Genomic DNA, 16,589 nt, shown 5'->3' with positions numbered 1-16,589 from the left:
AGCCGTATTAACATCTTAAGACATTGCTTGAGATTAAGACCGGACTATGGATTCCGGCCTTATTGTAGATCCGGATTTACGGCCGTTATTTCATTTATGCGTTTTGTTATATGACAAATTTTTCAAGCCTGTTGATTGGCTATAGGATAGAAAGATTCGAGGCTCTCTCTGGCTTGTACACATAGCACACATTTGAGATTTGTCGCGTCGTAAGATCCAACATGCTCCAACATGCTCATACCATAGTTCCTACTCGCTCTATCAAGCGCGTTGGAGTGAGTAAGAATTACGGTGGAGCATATTGGAACATGTTGGAGCATGCGACGCGAACAAACCTTTGGTCTGTTCGCGTTGCTTAAAATTCTCAAATATTTTTAAATTTAAAATGAGGTAGATATATAGATAGTTGAAGAGAGAGAGAGAAAGCGAAGATGCCGAGTGTAAGTGCAAGCAAAAAGTGCAAGCAACGCGAACAGACCTATTGTCGCACGACAAATGGTATCGACGCAATGGTCGATCAGCTTTCATCACGTGCCATCGTTTCCGGTTTCCAATAGAAAAACGAAGCATCACGAAAGTTTTGCTCGCGCATCGCCTTCTCCGAGTTTTCCCGCGAAGCCACGCACGTGTTTTCCGAGGCGTAGCCGTACCGGCGAGAAGTCATACGAGAAGGGGGGGGGGGACGAGACGCGAGGAAACAGTTTCGAAACGTATTTTTTTTTCTTTCGAGAGAATACGGGAAAAATCTTTGCAGGTTTCCGGTTTTCTTTAGGTACGAAATTACGTGAAAGGTAGTACGAGGAGTGGTAGTGTACAGCCATGCGGCGGGTATCGACGCGTGCGGTGTGTGTGCGTAAACGGCGCGTCGATTGCGCATTTCGAAGATGGCCATTTTGGCGGGTGACGTGTTGCGTGCGCGCTGTCGAGCGGCCATAACACGCTTCGCGGCGTGAACGACGTGCACGTTGCTCCGTCGTTATGAGAAGTTTGCGGGCACGTGTACGCGATCGTCATGGACATCTAGGATCAAATCGGCGTGATGGAATGTCGAGGAAATTTGATCGGTGGACGTACCGGCTAGACCGTGAACTCGCACTCGTCGCGTACGATTGCTAGAACACGCTAGAAGGGCGAGGGAGAGGGGGGCAAGGCACTATGGGAGCAATTTGCGACAGGCGCATGCGCAGATCAGTTTACAGTTGGAGCTTGAAAGAAAATGGCGTCAGCTAAGTTTCTGGAGGAAGCTCTGAGCACGGATGTCGATGAATCCGCAGTGAACGCGATAGTGGGCTCCCTCGAGACGCAGCTTGTGACATCCACGCCGACTGTCGCCGGCCATCAAGCGAGTTCCGCATCGGTCAGCCAGCAGAATCACCAGGTGAACAGCGCTATTTCCAACGGGGGCACCATCACCGCGGTGCAGCCACAGAAACATGGGGTTTCGAACGGCGGCGGTGCGACTACCGTGAATAGTCTAATGACTCAGGAGGTCACCAAGTCGATCACTACCAGTACTCTGCTGCCCGTGAACGTGGTTACCTCGAACACAGTGGCGCCACAGGTCATCACCACGCAGCAGCAGCAGCAGCCGCCGCAGGTACAGCCACAGCAGCAGCAGCACACGCAGCACACGCAACACACGCAACCGCCAGGAATATCTCCCGCTACCTATATCAATCAAGTAACGACTAATCAGGTGTCCAGTAATCAGACTACACATATACCAAGTTTGACCAAAACGCACGAACCAGTGAAGCTTATCTATCCCACGGTCGGACAAGTTATTGCCACTACGGGGGTGGCAAATGCTAATAATAAGCTTTCCTTTCCCGCTCAAACTGTTGGACAGTTAGCAAACGGTACTTTAGGTATAACGTCGCAGGCAGTGCTGCAGACTACAGCGAACGTTGTTACCAATGTTGGCTCCGTTAGCCAGGCAGCGAGCCAAACAGTGACTGCAGTGAATAAACCAACAGGGGCAGCTTTAGTGATCAAGACCAGTGTAGCGCCTGGTATGGTTTCCGTTCCAATGTCTGTACCAGTCTCTGTGGCTGGCAATGCAGTCAGCACAGCGTTGCAGGCTAAGGGTGGGGTTACTTCGACGATAGTACCCAGTAATGTTCAAATCCTTAATGTAAATACGATGCGTCCTGCAACGCCGGTAGCGGGACAACAAGCTAATAAACAAGTTACGCCAAGAGTGGTGATTGGACAACACCAATTGGTTGGAGCTAGAACCGGAGGTCCAGGGGTAAGACGTTCCATTTAGTATTTGTTACGATAAATGATAAAGTTTCTTTTTTAGTTTACATACACCTGTATAGTATGTATAAAAGTGTATTGGAATTTATCTTAGCAGTTTTATCTGTGTATTTGAATTTCTCTATATCTACATAAATATATTTTTGTTAAATTAATTTTGAGTTGTATTAAAAATTGTAAAAATATAGAATTTTAGTGTTTATATTACTTCTACTATATACTTACTATTAATTTATATAATTAATTATTCAAAGATAACTTCTTATTTATTTATAATAGAAGATAAACTGTAAGGAAATATACTGATAATATAACTAATGGTTATTATCTTAAATTTTTAGATAACGTTACAGGCACTTCACAGCCTTCAAGCTGGTGCTCAAGGTCATCTCTTATTAAAAACAGAAAATGGACAGTATCAGTTACTAAGGGTGGGTCCAGCTCCAACTGCGGGTACTCCCACTGGTACTGCAGTTACACCGAATAGTATAACTGGCAATGCAGTAGTTGCTGCACCATCTCCAGGCACTACGTACCGCCTAACTTCAGTGCCGACTGTAAGTAGGCTGAATACTCAGTTCACTGGCCCACCACTCGCCACCCTAAGAAAATCTGTTCAGGTGACGCACTTTTATACCTCTTACAAGACTCGTTGTAGTGCTACTGTAGATATTTATTAGTTTGTGATTTTGTTTTCTGTGGAATGATGTTATCAGTAAGCCAATATATTTTATGTTTACTGTTTGTCCACATTAAATTTAATTACGACATAAAACTTTTACTATTGGTTTATTTATTGATTGTTTGCGAACATTTAGTGCATTATACTTGAAAGGCACAATATATTATTATAATTTTTATAAATATTCTACATGCAAATTCTTTTCTGAATGCAACAGTTTTATGAACAATTTTATTATTGTCATCTTTAGTATTTATTTTTGTTCATATTTATTCCACATTTTATTGTAAAAATTTAACATAATTGATAACATCTCAATATTAGCTTATTTTTTGGGATGCATTTCTCTGGTAGTACGTCTAAGTTTTATGAAGTAAATGCATTAAAGTTCAATGTCTATCCAATTTAATTGCATGAATTATTGGTTAAAGGTGTTACGTAGAAACTGCTATGTTAGATGAAAGATAAATTATTTTAAGAAAGAATATAATTGAGGACATCTATATATATCTTTTATTTGCTCTTTATTTTATATTTTTATACATATATTTTTCAAAACTTAATTTTTCTTCCTAATGTTAGTACAAGCATGTGATTATTCAAAATTTTTATGAATCTATTTTCCATAAGCCTATTTTCTAATTGGTATTGAGAAATCATAACACACACATACAGTAAAACAAAATGTTTTTTTAATCTATCTCTATTTATCTCTTTACTATTATATTATATTGTATATTGAATAATGATGGTATATAATAGTTAATTTGATTAAAAAAATTGACATATTGCACAATTACTTCCAAAAAGGTTTTTATACATTTCCTTACATAGGTAATCAATATTAAATAAAAGTTGATATAATATTCTGTAAATTATTAAAGTAAAACAATCAATGAATATATGTTTATTTCAATAATATATTTTATAATATGTCTACACATAATTACAAAAAATTGCAAAATATGAGTCTGTACAAGGTACAAGTGCGTCTAAAAAATACATTTGTAATGTACATATATATATATATGTAGCAATTAATTATAAGTATGAATATTGTTGTTATATGTCTTAAAGTCAAATTACTTATTAATGCAAATTATTGATTTGTATAAAACGTATTAAAAATAATGTATTAAAACTTATGAGTATGATTATCTGCAATAGCCAGTGAGTTAAAACTTTGATAGGACTATTCTAAACCTTGGCATGCATGTCGGAAAAATAGATGCAATTTATCACGAATGTAGTAATATAAAATTTTCAAAACTTCTAGTTGCATGCAGTAAATTATGAAGATAGTAATTTTATATATTTTTACTTCAAATTTTTGAAATTTTAACAAATATCCCTTTTATTTGTTTATATTTGTGATTTTAAATGTAATACATAAAATCAGTAAATCTTATTTGCTATGTTATTTCAAAATTACATTAATTGTTAATATTAAGTATGAAAATTGTTACCTGTGTAAATATGTGTCACAAACTCTCAATGATTCACTTTTCCTTATATTGCAAAATTTATTTTAAGCATAATGATTATATTTTAAAATTAAGTTAATTTTTTTATTATTTACATTTATTATATTTGCATGTAAGTTTTATTAACTATTCATTTAACATGAATGTAACATGAACATAAATTTTTATATAACATTTTATGGATTATATATAATTTTAACATTTCAACGACACACATTAATGTATTGTAAAAATATTACATTACTACAGACTGTTGCTCCTACTATTACTACATCTACTACAACCCCAGGAACAGTGACTACTGCACCCACAACTACTTCTACACCAACGGCTACCACTGTTCAAACAGCTCCAACTTCTACACCGGTATATTTCATCTCTATTAAGCTGAAATCCTTATAAATTACAAATTAGTAGCAATGTCTATTTTATTTGAAAAGTTTCATGTAAAATTAAATTTTATAGAATAAAATGATTTAATTTTATATACTATTTGTAAATAATTATGTCTCTTTTCTTTTAGCGTCAAACTACTGATAATACCAAAGAAAAGTGCCGTAAATTCTTAGCAAACTTATTAGAGTTATCTAGTCGAGAGCCTAAAGCAGTGGAACGCAATGTTCGAACTTTGATACAAGAACTGATTGATACTAAGGTCGAGCCAGAAGAATTTTGTGACAGACTTGAAAAATTATTAAATGCTTCACCACAACCATGTCTCATTGGATTTTTGAAAAAAAGTTTGCCTCTTTTACGGCAATCACTCGTCACGAAGGAATTGGTCATAGAGGGAATAAAACCTCTTCCAGCCAATGTTGTTTTTTCTATAGCGTCGGCTGTTGTTCCAACTATTACGGTAAAATAATTTTTGTATATATACGAAAAATACAATACAGGGTGAATATTAATTCACTCTATATTGTATTTTTTTATTATAAAGCAGGTTAAACCAGCTTTTTACCATAAGAGATAAATTACTGATTGCAAGTTAATTGACTTAGCGCCGTTTTGTAGATATGCTGTGCGAATTGCATATTTTTTATAATATAATAATAACATAAGTATTATAATATTAATAGTATAATAAATATTAATAGTACAATATAATAAAAATATAATTGTTACAAGATTATCACATCGTTTTCTAACTTGTAATTGTATGTTATTGTGTATTGTAGCAACCACAATACAGACCTGCAGTAGCAGTGGCAGCAACTGTTCCTGTAACAGCAACCGCAACAGCAACAACACAAGTGAGAGTAATGACACCGCTTCCAACAGCAGTAACGACAGCAACAGTAGTTACAACAACAGTTCCACGACCTGTTCAAACTATTCCACAGAGGCTGGTAAGGTTTTTATTTAAATTCTAAATAAGATGTATTTATTAATCTTTTCTTAATTAAATGGGACATTTAGTATAATTGTATAGGAATAAATGTGAAGAATTGTTTTAATATTAGAAGTTATGCGTTTTTTGCAATTTTTTTTACCAGTGCAATGTATAATAAGAATTACATTGTTTTAGGTTCGACCAGTAACGACGGTGGTTCGGAGTCCTACTACAGCATATACAGTGAAATCGACAGTAGCAACAACTGGAATTCGCCCCACTGCCCCTGTTGTGCAAAAACCACCTACAATTACAACCACAGTTGTAAAACCAATCACTACTACGCAAGGAAAAACACTCAATACCACCACTACTGTTAATAAAGCCGTAGTGCCTTCTCTCGTTCAAAAACCGGCTGCGAAGGAAAAAGAGAAAAAGACGTTTTCATCAGCAGGATATACGTAAGTTTTATTGCCTAAAGGCGCTGTAAATAGTTGATTATTGTGAGCAAATTAGCAAATAAACGGAGATACGAGAAACGTGTATCTGAAGTCAATGCATACCATGATTTATTATAAACCTGTAACATGTGATGATTTATTATATTATACAGGGCGGATGATGACATAAATGATGTAGCAGCTATGGGTGGTGTTAATCTTGCAGAGGAATCTCAAAGAATACTCGGTTCTACAGAATTTGTTGGTACTCAGATACGATCCTGTAAAGATGAAGTATTTTTGCACATGACACCATTACAACAAAGAATTAAGCAAATTGGTAATTTTATTCTTTTTAGCATAAACTTATATAGAGTAATATATAAGTTAATTCTAACAACGATATATACTACTTTATAGCATCCAGTCATGGACTAGAAGAACCCAATCAAGAAGTAGCAGCATTAATTTCACACGCTGTTCAAGAAAGGTTAAAGAATTTAGTAGAAAAATTAGCAGTCATCACAGAACACAGGATAGATCTTATAAAGGTAAAATTCATAGAGATCTTAAAATTTATAGAGAGGGAGAGGAATGTTATTTATTTAAAATTTTTGTATTTCTATTTATGCAGATATAATTCGTAGATATCAATCTATTAAAATTTTTTAAATATAAATTAGTGGATATATAGTGGGTTCTCTTTTTCGTTTTTATAATATTCTATCTGATTACAGGTCGATCCTAGATATGAAGTAACGCAAGATGTAAGAGGACAATTAAAATTTTTGGAAGATCTAGATAGAATCGAACGTAGGAAACACGAAGAACAAGAACGGGAATTACTTTTACGTGCTGCAAAGAGTCGTGCAAAAACAGAAGATCCCAAGCAAGCAGAATTAAAAGCTAAGGCCAAAGAGGTAATATACATATATGTATAAATACTTATAATTTTACAATCTGTAGTATAAATTATGTGTTACAAAAATTCTAATTTTTTTCACAGTTAGTTTCTGTGAAGTTCATCTTTCCATAATTTATTTAAAATATTCAAAATATTTTAGATGCAACGCGTAGAGATGGAACAATTAAGGACAAGGGATGCGAATATAACAGCTTTGCAAGCAATTGGCCCTCGTAAGAAGCCTAAACTTGATACAGCAGGATCGACCAATAACACTCCTAGCGCAAATGCATCAGTGAGCGGATTAAATAGGCAAATGCCCATGAGACCACGTTTGAAGAGAGTGAACTTCAGGGATTTGGTATTTCTTCTCGAACAAGAGAAAGAAACATGTAGAAGCACAACACTATATAAATCGTACTTGAAGTGATGCACTGTGAAGGGCAGGAACTTTAGTGACCCGCCCAAAATCTGGCGCTCTATCTGCATGGTCTTGTATGAGCTGGCCTCGATGGATCGTGCGACGTTATTTTACGTTGCAATGTATAGTAAGTTATTGCATATTACTGCAATGAAAATTATTGGGAATTGGCTTGGGATTCTGCGTATATTCAAGGTAAAATTGTTTCCATCATGTCGATACTAAGCTTCCCTATTGTAAATGACTGAACATTTTTTAACTGTAGCATACGTTTTTTAAATGTAACATAATAGATCGCTCTTTATTTTTCAACACAAATCGCATCGATGAAAAGAGTAATGTGTATGAGCACATGTCTCGTGATTAGTCTCTACATAGTCCTTTCGTGGTGTGTATGAGAGAGAAAGAAAAATGAGAGAAAATCGTGTATGTGTGACCATAGAAATATTGTTACATGATGAATGTGTGAATGTACATTAAGTGAATGAATGTCTTGTCACTATGTGTAGGTTCGCTGCATTGTAATACTTGACCTATACTTTTGGACACTGTAGCGCTAGTGTAAAATAAGCAGGTTTTGTTATAATAGTAAATCGTATTTTTGCAAACTATAATGTAATAATAATACCGCGAGCACACTGTCCAAAAAGTATGGAATAATTTGTACAATATCTTACACATAATTACTAAATAGTGATAATTTCAATGTTGGTACAACAGAATATAGCTACTCTCCACCGGAAGTTGGAATTGTTATCAGTATATTATGTTGTATATTGCAATCAACATTTTCAGTGTTTATAAAAAAAATTAGCTGTTACGTTTTTTATTAAAGAAATATTTACAAAACTAAGAATAACCAATATTTTTTTGATTGATGTTAATTTAATTATTTATATTTCCTTCTCGGAATTTTGGTGCGGATTCTGCTAATAATGAACTTTTGCAGAAATACTTTGCATAATCAATTAAAACAAATTCAAAGCGAGTACCTGATTTACATGTAAAAAGTAGCCACAAATGTACGTGGTGCCTGAGATCATAGAGAACAGTGCTTATAAAATATTTATTTTCATTGGTTCTTTCGTGATGTCAGTTTATATTATATTAATTTATATGTCTGTATTTTTTTTCGACGATCAAGAAAGTTATATATATTAGTCATAATTAATGTTTTATACATATAAAACATATGATTAATCTTTGTAGCTTTACATCATATTGTTTGCAACATAATGTGAAACTATTTGTGCAATACAAGCACATTTTTAGTAGATATTTTTCCCTTGTATCACAATTGTTTTATAACTCTCATGTTAATCTTTCACATACTCTAATAATACCTTTATTAAAATATTTTACTTCATGTTGCTTTATCAATTTTTGATATAACAGTTTACATCAAGATTTATATTACAGTAAAAAGAAATCTCACGTACTTTCGAGTACTGCCAATCTTTGAAATGCCTATTATGAAATAGCATATAATGTCGCCTTTATTACTAATCCATACATAAGTGTTGATTAAATTATTTGGTATAAGATATATATTGTTATATGGAATATGTTTATGTATTCTATGCTCAAAGTCGAGAGAGAATAATTTACATCAACATTTAATATTTAGCAATTTCTGTGCTTCCAGTTTGAATAGAAGAGCACAATAAAATAACATTTCTATTATAATATATTCCGTCGTATGACATTTCTTAGCTTTCAGGTGTCAATAAACAGAATGGAGAATGAGAACGCGTGTAATAGTCACAATTGTTAATTATTGTTACACGCAACAATTGGTTTAATTGGTTAACGGTTTCATGTAGAAAAGACTGAACAAATATGATGCGTAAGGAAAATAAGTTTGGACATATGAATTGTAATGTATTATAGCACAAAATTTATGTAATTGGAAAAATATCGTTATGTAGAATTTCATACATCTGAAGTGTTAATATGGGAGGGATAATTGGAGGCGACATAATTTACGTACATATTTGTATAAGTACTTCAATTTTTTTTTTCTATCATTACAATTTGATCATTTTTGAGAGAACTATTGCGATTGAGCAGCATTTACACATATGCTAAAATTTAAACTAAAAATAATACCCACCTGATCTATCTAATTAATATTCAAACAATCTATTATGACAGAAATGGCAATGTGTACACCTTGTGTAAATAAGTCGTTTTTAATAACTGCATACTTTATTTGAGAAGCGTTTGAAATCATTATGTACCAATTTTTGCTGAGCACATCGCGTATAAAAATCTTCACTTAGCTGTATTGTCCTCTTTGCAATTATATTATAAAGTTTTTTACCAACTCCAAGTAAAATGTAAAATGTGCATAAATCGTAACGTTCTCTTTACTGCCAGTAGGTGGAATATTAATTAATATATCTATAAATAGAGAAGATAATTATGAAAAGATAACAGTACATTACAATTTTGGTACATTATGATATTTTTATAAATTGTACTGGGTAAGCAGTAAGCGTGAGATAATAAAATATAAGAAAACAAATCTCGTCGAAATGCAAATCACATTTCTTTAATTTTTAGTGTGATATTATCTTTAGTTCTATGCATTAAAGTGACTATTAAAAATAGAATTTTTTTTTCCTTTTTATACTTTTTATATTACAGAAATATTTATGTTGAATATTTTTTGGAACGAGCAAACGTATAATGATAAACACCGTAGGATTTTAGCCAAATTAATGATATCTATAATTTGCGTCAAACAAATCTTTAATTTCTTTTAAATATGACCTTTTAAATATTTTTGAAGCTTTTTTTTCAATAATGGCTGTTTATGCACAAATGTGAATTTTGATACTTATGATATTGGAACATACCTGGCGCGAGTATGTATCTGTAGTTTGTATATTATTTCTTTTTAAACATCCATTTTGGAATTTTACGCGCGTTTCCAAGTTTAAATAATGAACGATTTATCTTCAATGTTATAATGTTAGCCTATGTAATTATCTTATTACGTAATAATTTTCAATTTTTATCAACTCAGAATAGTACGTACCATCACTTCACAAAACATTTCTCTCTTTCTATGATATTTTGATCTAAACTAAAATGCAGAGAATGCGAGTTGATAGTTACTTGTTTAATATAAAGTGAAAAAAAGAATCCGATATAATTTCATAGCATACAATAAATAAATATATATATATATATATATCTCATTGATTGTAAAGAACAAAAAAAAGAATTTTAAATAAAAAAATAATTAAAGGTAAGAATTATAAATGAAAAGATTGGAGAATAGGTTTTAGAAGAGATGGTAAAAATTTCTCGTACTCATATACACTTTTTTTCTGATGTTTACACTCAAAGCAATTTTTCTTTCAATCTTATATAAATTAGATCTACATTTACTGTACCATTAATTTGTTATCTATTAATTTAAGTTTTTGAAAGCTCTTAAAAACTTTTCTTTATGTGTAGCTGAAGTCGAGTTAGTTTTGCGCTTCTAATGAGGACGAGATGAAGATGAAAGTAGTACGTGATAGAATAAAATGCAAGATGTTTTGCAAAGTATCGGCTGCAGACTTTTTTAAGTGGATCAATGACGATGGAAGTTGAGGATATCTTCGAATTTGATATCTATCTAAAAGCCTGTTTTTCGCGTAGCCTGTGGCTTCGTGTTGTGTATATTGGAATTAAGGTGGCCAGGGCGATCCAGAAATGGAATATAATCAGTTCGACGAAGGAGAGATAGAGAGAGAAAAAGAGAGAGAGAGAGAGAGAGAGAGAGAGAGAGAGAGAGAGAGACGCAGAGAAGCATAGGATGAGAGAAGAGTGAGAAAGCGAGTGAGAGAGAAATAGAGAGAGAAGAACGTTTCACCGGATGGATTCGAGGGATGACAGCCCCAAGCTGGTGAAACCCTCAGGCGACTCGGATATTGAGTTCATAGTAACCATGGAGACGGGGCCCGAGGGCACGACGTTTGTGCGCTTTATCCCTTATTCCCGCTGTTATGTGATCAACGCGGTCCCAATGAGTCTCTTACTTTGCCTCTCACGTATACGCTTCATTCTCGCTTAGTCTGCGTCAGACTGATTAAGCTATATATTTTCTTAATTTTTTTTTATGTGAATTTTCTCTATTTCTATCTTAGATTTTCTACAGTATAAAATAATAACGGTAGTTATTAAAACACTGATACAATATTATGCTTTAGTAAGCTTAACATTATGTGCAGTAAATTCTTTTAAATAAATAAATATTTTTTTTATTTATGAAAAGTATTCGATGTATCTCCTTATTACTTATACTCGTTTTCTCTTGTTCTCTCTTTTTGAGTAAGGCAGCAGAAAATGATTTTTTTATGGCTACGCTTCTTCATCACGTTCTTTCCCGCTCTTTTCCTGAAATGGTCAGTCTTTTGCGAAATTGTTCAATTCCTGACCTTGGTTTGGATGAGATTCAGGAACTGTAGGATTGTCTCGTCGCACGTTCTTGGATAAGGTGCCGGTTGATCGTCTAGATATTTTAACTAAATTTCACCAGGAATTTCATGTGGAATTTGTGGTCCCTCGTTGCTGCCAGACGCAAGCAGGCGTTACCAGAGATCTTTGAACAGAGCTTGACGAGAAGACAGCCCTATTCAGAGGTTTGATGAGAAAACTCGATAGTGCTTGTGGCATCGTAATCCTGTATCGTTACGCTGAAACCACGATAGCCATTACGGCGAACATATGTTCAATAATGTCTGTCTATATAAAATAACGATACTAATATGTTAATTGACGTCACACGTTTGAAATTACAAGCCGGTTGGTATGTCCTTGATGACAGTTTATTTTTGCCAAGATACGAATTTCTTATGTTCATTTCTACCAATGTAGATTAACTTTAAGCTCAGTTTAACTTATTTTTATCCGTTTCTAATTCTAAGAATAAAAAAGAAATAAAAGAGTAAGTTAGCCCAAGTTAAAGTTAATCTTATTGATAGAAGTGGATATTATTAAATTTTTGGAGAACAGTTTGTTCTCTAAATATAAAAAAAAGTCAATTTGATTTTTTATACATCATTTATTGCTATTTTTTAACCAATACTTAAATTAGATTCGGTAATCGTCTTTTGAATTTTGCGCCAGGTGTAATTTGACTAATCTGTTTGCCACCTTCCGGCCAAACGCGCGGGAGAAATACACAAATCGAATCAAATCCTGTAGTTCAATTAACGACAAGCCACCGTTCCTTGATAATATTGATAATAATATATTCAGTAATAATACATAATTCCTAAAAGTTATATTTTCGAAATGTCTCGCGCTTGGATTATATACTTTCGGATAATTAATTGCATCCTTTTTAACTATTAATTTGACTCGCGTTGTAGCGCGCATATTATATTGGGGTGAAGTTGCCGTCAATTTCGTAATAAATTTTCCGTTGTCGTTAATGGACTGTTGTAACGTTAGCCGCGGCATCGCGGCGCGTCGTGAAGTAGTAAGTATGTAATCGTGAACATCGTAAAAATCGTAAATATTAATAATCGTATAATGTGGAGAGATCCAGGATCTATCCTTCGTTCCTATCGATGATTCGTTAAAACGCATATTTCGCGAGATTCGTTCGATCGAGAACCGTTACGCGAATGCGTTGATCGATGGAGACGCGACGTTGTCAGATACCGTATATTTCGCGGATATTTAGTCGTGCTTTTAATTCGTACATTTATTTATGCTACTCGTGTTATTTACTCATTAGATTGTAATTTGTATATATGATAATTGTTCTAAAACATAAGCGATGTATTGTGACGAAAAGTGCGGAAAGTGCGTAAAGTGCTGCCGGGGACAATAAGTGTAGCATCGTGTGACGATGATCGTCCTTGACGCATGAAGTTGGCCGCGAGATCTACGATTTGGCGCCTCCGCCATATTAACCCGTTGCGTCTATTCGTGCGGCATCGCGGATCGTATCTTGTCAGCATTATTTTTTCACCGCGACCTCGTAAAGTGCGCGTTGCGTGTGATTGTCAGAAATGCTGTGTGGAGTAAGTATTGTATACATACGAGTGTCATATTTTACCAATCAGCGAGATTGCGTCTCGCTGATTGGCAAAATAACCGTTTTTGCGAGGGAATATTGTTAATATCATATCCTCTAGAATTTCGCGCAAGTGCCAGGAAGTGAAGGAATTCAGCAAGGCGTTGAAGGGACAGCGACGGAGATGCTGTGAGAGAAGAAGAGGCCAGAGAGGCACCAGTGGAACAATTGTACGGTTAGTGTAATTATTATTTATTTGTTGATTTAGAAATGGAATTGTGTAGTTAAAGAAAAAGATGCTCTTATAAAAGAAGACGTCTCATTGTTTTCATTTTTTAAAAATTAAATTGATTAGAGCGAGAGAGAGAGAGAGAGAGAGGAGGGAGGGGTGAGAGAGTGAAAGAGCCTCCCCCCGGGCAGGGAGAAAAGAAAAGGAAGATAGAAAGAGGAAGAAAGATAATGTGTAAGAAAACTGAACAAGATTGAATTGAACAAACGCTCAATCAATGTTTTTTGGAATTTGACTATTTATTATTCAGTGGTGGATATTATCATTTTAAAGATTTTTGAGCGCGCCTTTTCATAATGCCTTGCTATTGACAATGAAAGAATTTGCCATCGAATGCAATATATCGCATTGGTAGTGTGAATGAGCGACAGTTTCGTCAAATGAACTCCGTGCGACTGTAGTGTTATTTGTCCGATGAATCTATCACGGATTATTGCCTGGTTTATGCTTCGATCTTAACCCTAAGACCCTAAAATTCAGTCAATGGAATACAGATTTCGATTAGGACTGGCAATATAATTGGCTGAATTTTAGAATTTTAGGATTAAGACTCAAAGCATAAATCCAGCCATATATAGATAACTTGATCGAACACATAATATCGAATACATAATATAGTAATTAATAGTGATTTCAATTATTTTTTGCACAGTAACATTCTTTTAAAATTAAATATCCGTTTGTGAAATATGATAAAGATATTAGTGTGCATGATAATTATTTTTTAAGATATTATTGAGACACTTTTAATTTATATATATTTGTATGTTACAGGTTAATGTATAATTACTATTCTGCTGCTGCGCGTCTTGTGCTGGTGAGTTAAATTATTTTTTATTTCATTCTACACTGTTAAATCTATAGTGTCAAATTTAACTTAGTGTGAGACGCCACTGCTCCTACTAAATATATAATTATCGTATTAGTAAAAAATTAACACGATATAGTGTCAAATTTAATTATCATATTGGTAAAAAATAACTATATATTTAGTAGGAGCAGTGGCGACTCACACTAAGTTAAATTTGACACTATAGATTTAACAGTGTATAATGAAGTTATAATAAAATGTATATATAAGATGTACGTATAAGACATGAATATCATAAAACAATTGCAAAGAATTTAGTCTTTTTCTGGTGATCGTTTAGCCAGATTATTTAATATCTTAATACATGTATATTTTATATACTTTGAGTCCTCATATACTTCTAATCACAATAGGTATAAAATTATACATATAAATTACAAATTGTAGAATTACAAAATAATACTTACAGAACATCTAAAGTAGCTCTTAGTAGTTTCTTGGGGATATAAATTAGACTTGTATTTTGTAAATTGAATATGACTGAATTAAATGAATGTTCGATATAAACAATATTTTTTTAGAATTTGACTATTTGAATTGTTTTCATTTCAATTATATGGCATTATTAATCTGCAATTACGTAGCAATATGTGTGCAGAACGATAGTATTGACGCATCAAAAATAGAAACAATTTAAATTGGTATATCAAAATAAAAACAATATAAATAATTTAATTCAAAGATTCTATGTTAAGCAAATATTTCGCGTTTCTATGTTAGTATATTTCAAAATTTTATCTTTTCGTTGGATCATTAAAAAATTCTTACTTGGTCTACTCTCTAAAACCTTTGGAATGGAATTTAAAGTGTAAAATCTCACTCTTAAAAATTGACATTGGAGCCATTCTTTTTCGACATTGACTCAACTGTCACTCTTTGACACTTTTTAGAATTAGATTCCACTTTAAAGATTTTAGAGAGTAAATGGAGATAATTACATATAATTGAGAATTAAGAAATCTCATTGTTATAAGACATCCCGTCTTGTGACAAATTTTTCTGATCTCCATGTTATGCTAGCTATTTTGTTCGACTGTTAATTTTATTGTGTGAGTAAAACTCTTTTGGCGTGACGCAACATCCATAGCAATCGAGAATTGATTGCGAATGACAATAATTTTGCAGTCTCTACAAAACCTATACACGGTTCTCGAATAGAGAAAATTTATTGTCTCTATTCTAGAGAAAAAAAATATCGATTGTTCTGTATTGTAATTAAACTATTTATAAAGTATGATCAGTGACTGTTGTAAAAAATAAGAATGACATATTTCATTAGTTTCGCCTTGGACATTAAGGAACATGTGTATGAAACAATAAGATTGCTACGTTTTCCTGAAACGTAAAATAAATATTTTATTAAATCAGTTGTTATGATATTTATAAGATTTCTTAGCAATTATAGTTCGCTCTTTAATTCTTAATAATTAAAAGAGCACGTATAATTTCATCAGTATTTATCTCAAGAAGATTTAATATTTTTTTCTGCTATTTTCCTTTCATCTTCATGGCAAGATATAATTTGATTATCTCTATGAAGATTTTAATTTAACTTACTTTCAGTATAATCAATGTATATCGATTATTTATTTCGTTGTTTTTTGATTCTTTCTTACACATGATTTTAAGCAGAATATGTATATTCATGTTTATGCTACATTTATATATATAAGTGTATTTAGTTCTATATGTGTATGTATATACACGTTTATTCGCAATATTTACAGTAATTAGTACGGCGTTTAAATACATATAGGTACACTTTATTAAATAATAACAATGTTTTAAAAATCGGCGCATCTGATATTCTCAAACGCAAATCGTAACACGAGGAATGGACAACGATGTTTACAATTGCGCGTACCATTCCTAATAGCGTTA

The 16,589-nt window shown here is 33.2% G+C and overlaps 1 protein-coding gene across 2 annotated transcripts; it reads left to right on the top strand.

The window, feature by feature from the left end:
- Positions 1–496: 496 nt before the first annotated feature.
- Positions 497–8,288, top strand: LOC108731281 (TBP-associated factor 4). Of its 2 annotated transcripts, none has more exons than XM_018461533.1 (10): positions 497–2,251; positions 2,604–2,882; positions 4,678–4,794; positions 4,952–5,284; positions 5,607–5,777; positions 5,957–6,222; positions 6,375–6,541; positions 6,622–6,752; positions 6,939–7,121; positions 7,266–8,288. In XM_018461533.1, exons 1-10 carry the CDS (start codon positions 1,217–1,219, stop codon positions 7,533–7,535), a joined length of 2,952 nt encoding a protein of 983 aa, XP_018317035.1. In that variant the 5' UTR covers positions 497–1,216; the 3' UTR covers positions 7,536–8,288. The 2 variants fall into 2 exon arrangements, with proteins under 2 accessions (XP_018317035.1, XP_018317036.1); XM_018461534.1 differs by having other exon boundaries at positions 2,604–2,819; positions 7,266–8,287.
- Positions 8,289–16,589: the final 8,301 nt, after the last annotated feature.

Source organism: Mycetomoellerius zeteki, unplaced genomic scaffold (assembly GCF_001594055.1).
Source record: "Mycetomoellerius zeteki isolate Tzet28-1 unplaced genomic scaffold, Tzet1.0 scaffold122, whole genome shotgun sequence".
Taxonomy (NCBI): Eukaryota; Metazoa; Arthropoda; class Insecta; order Hymenoptera; family Formicidae; genus Mycetomoellerius; species Mycetomoellerius zeteki.
Note: the sequence above shows the minus strand (reverse complement) of the source record. Positions and strands in the feature narration are given on the sequence as shown.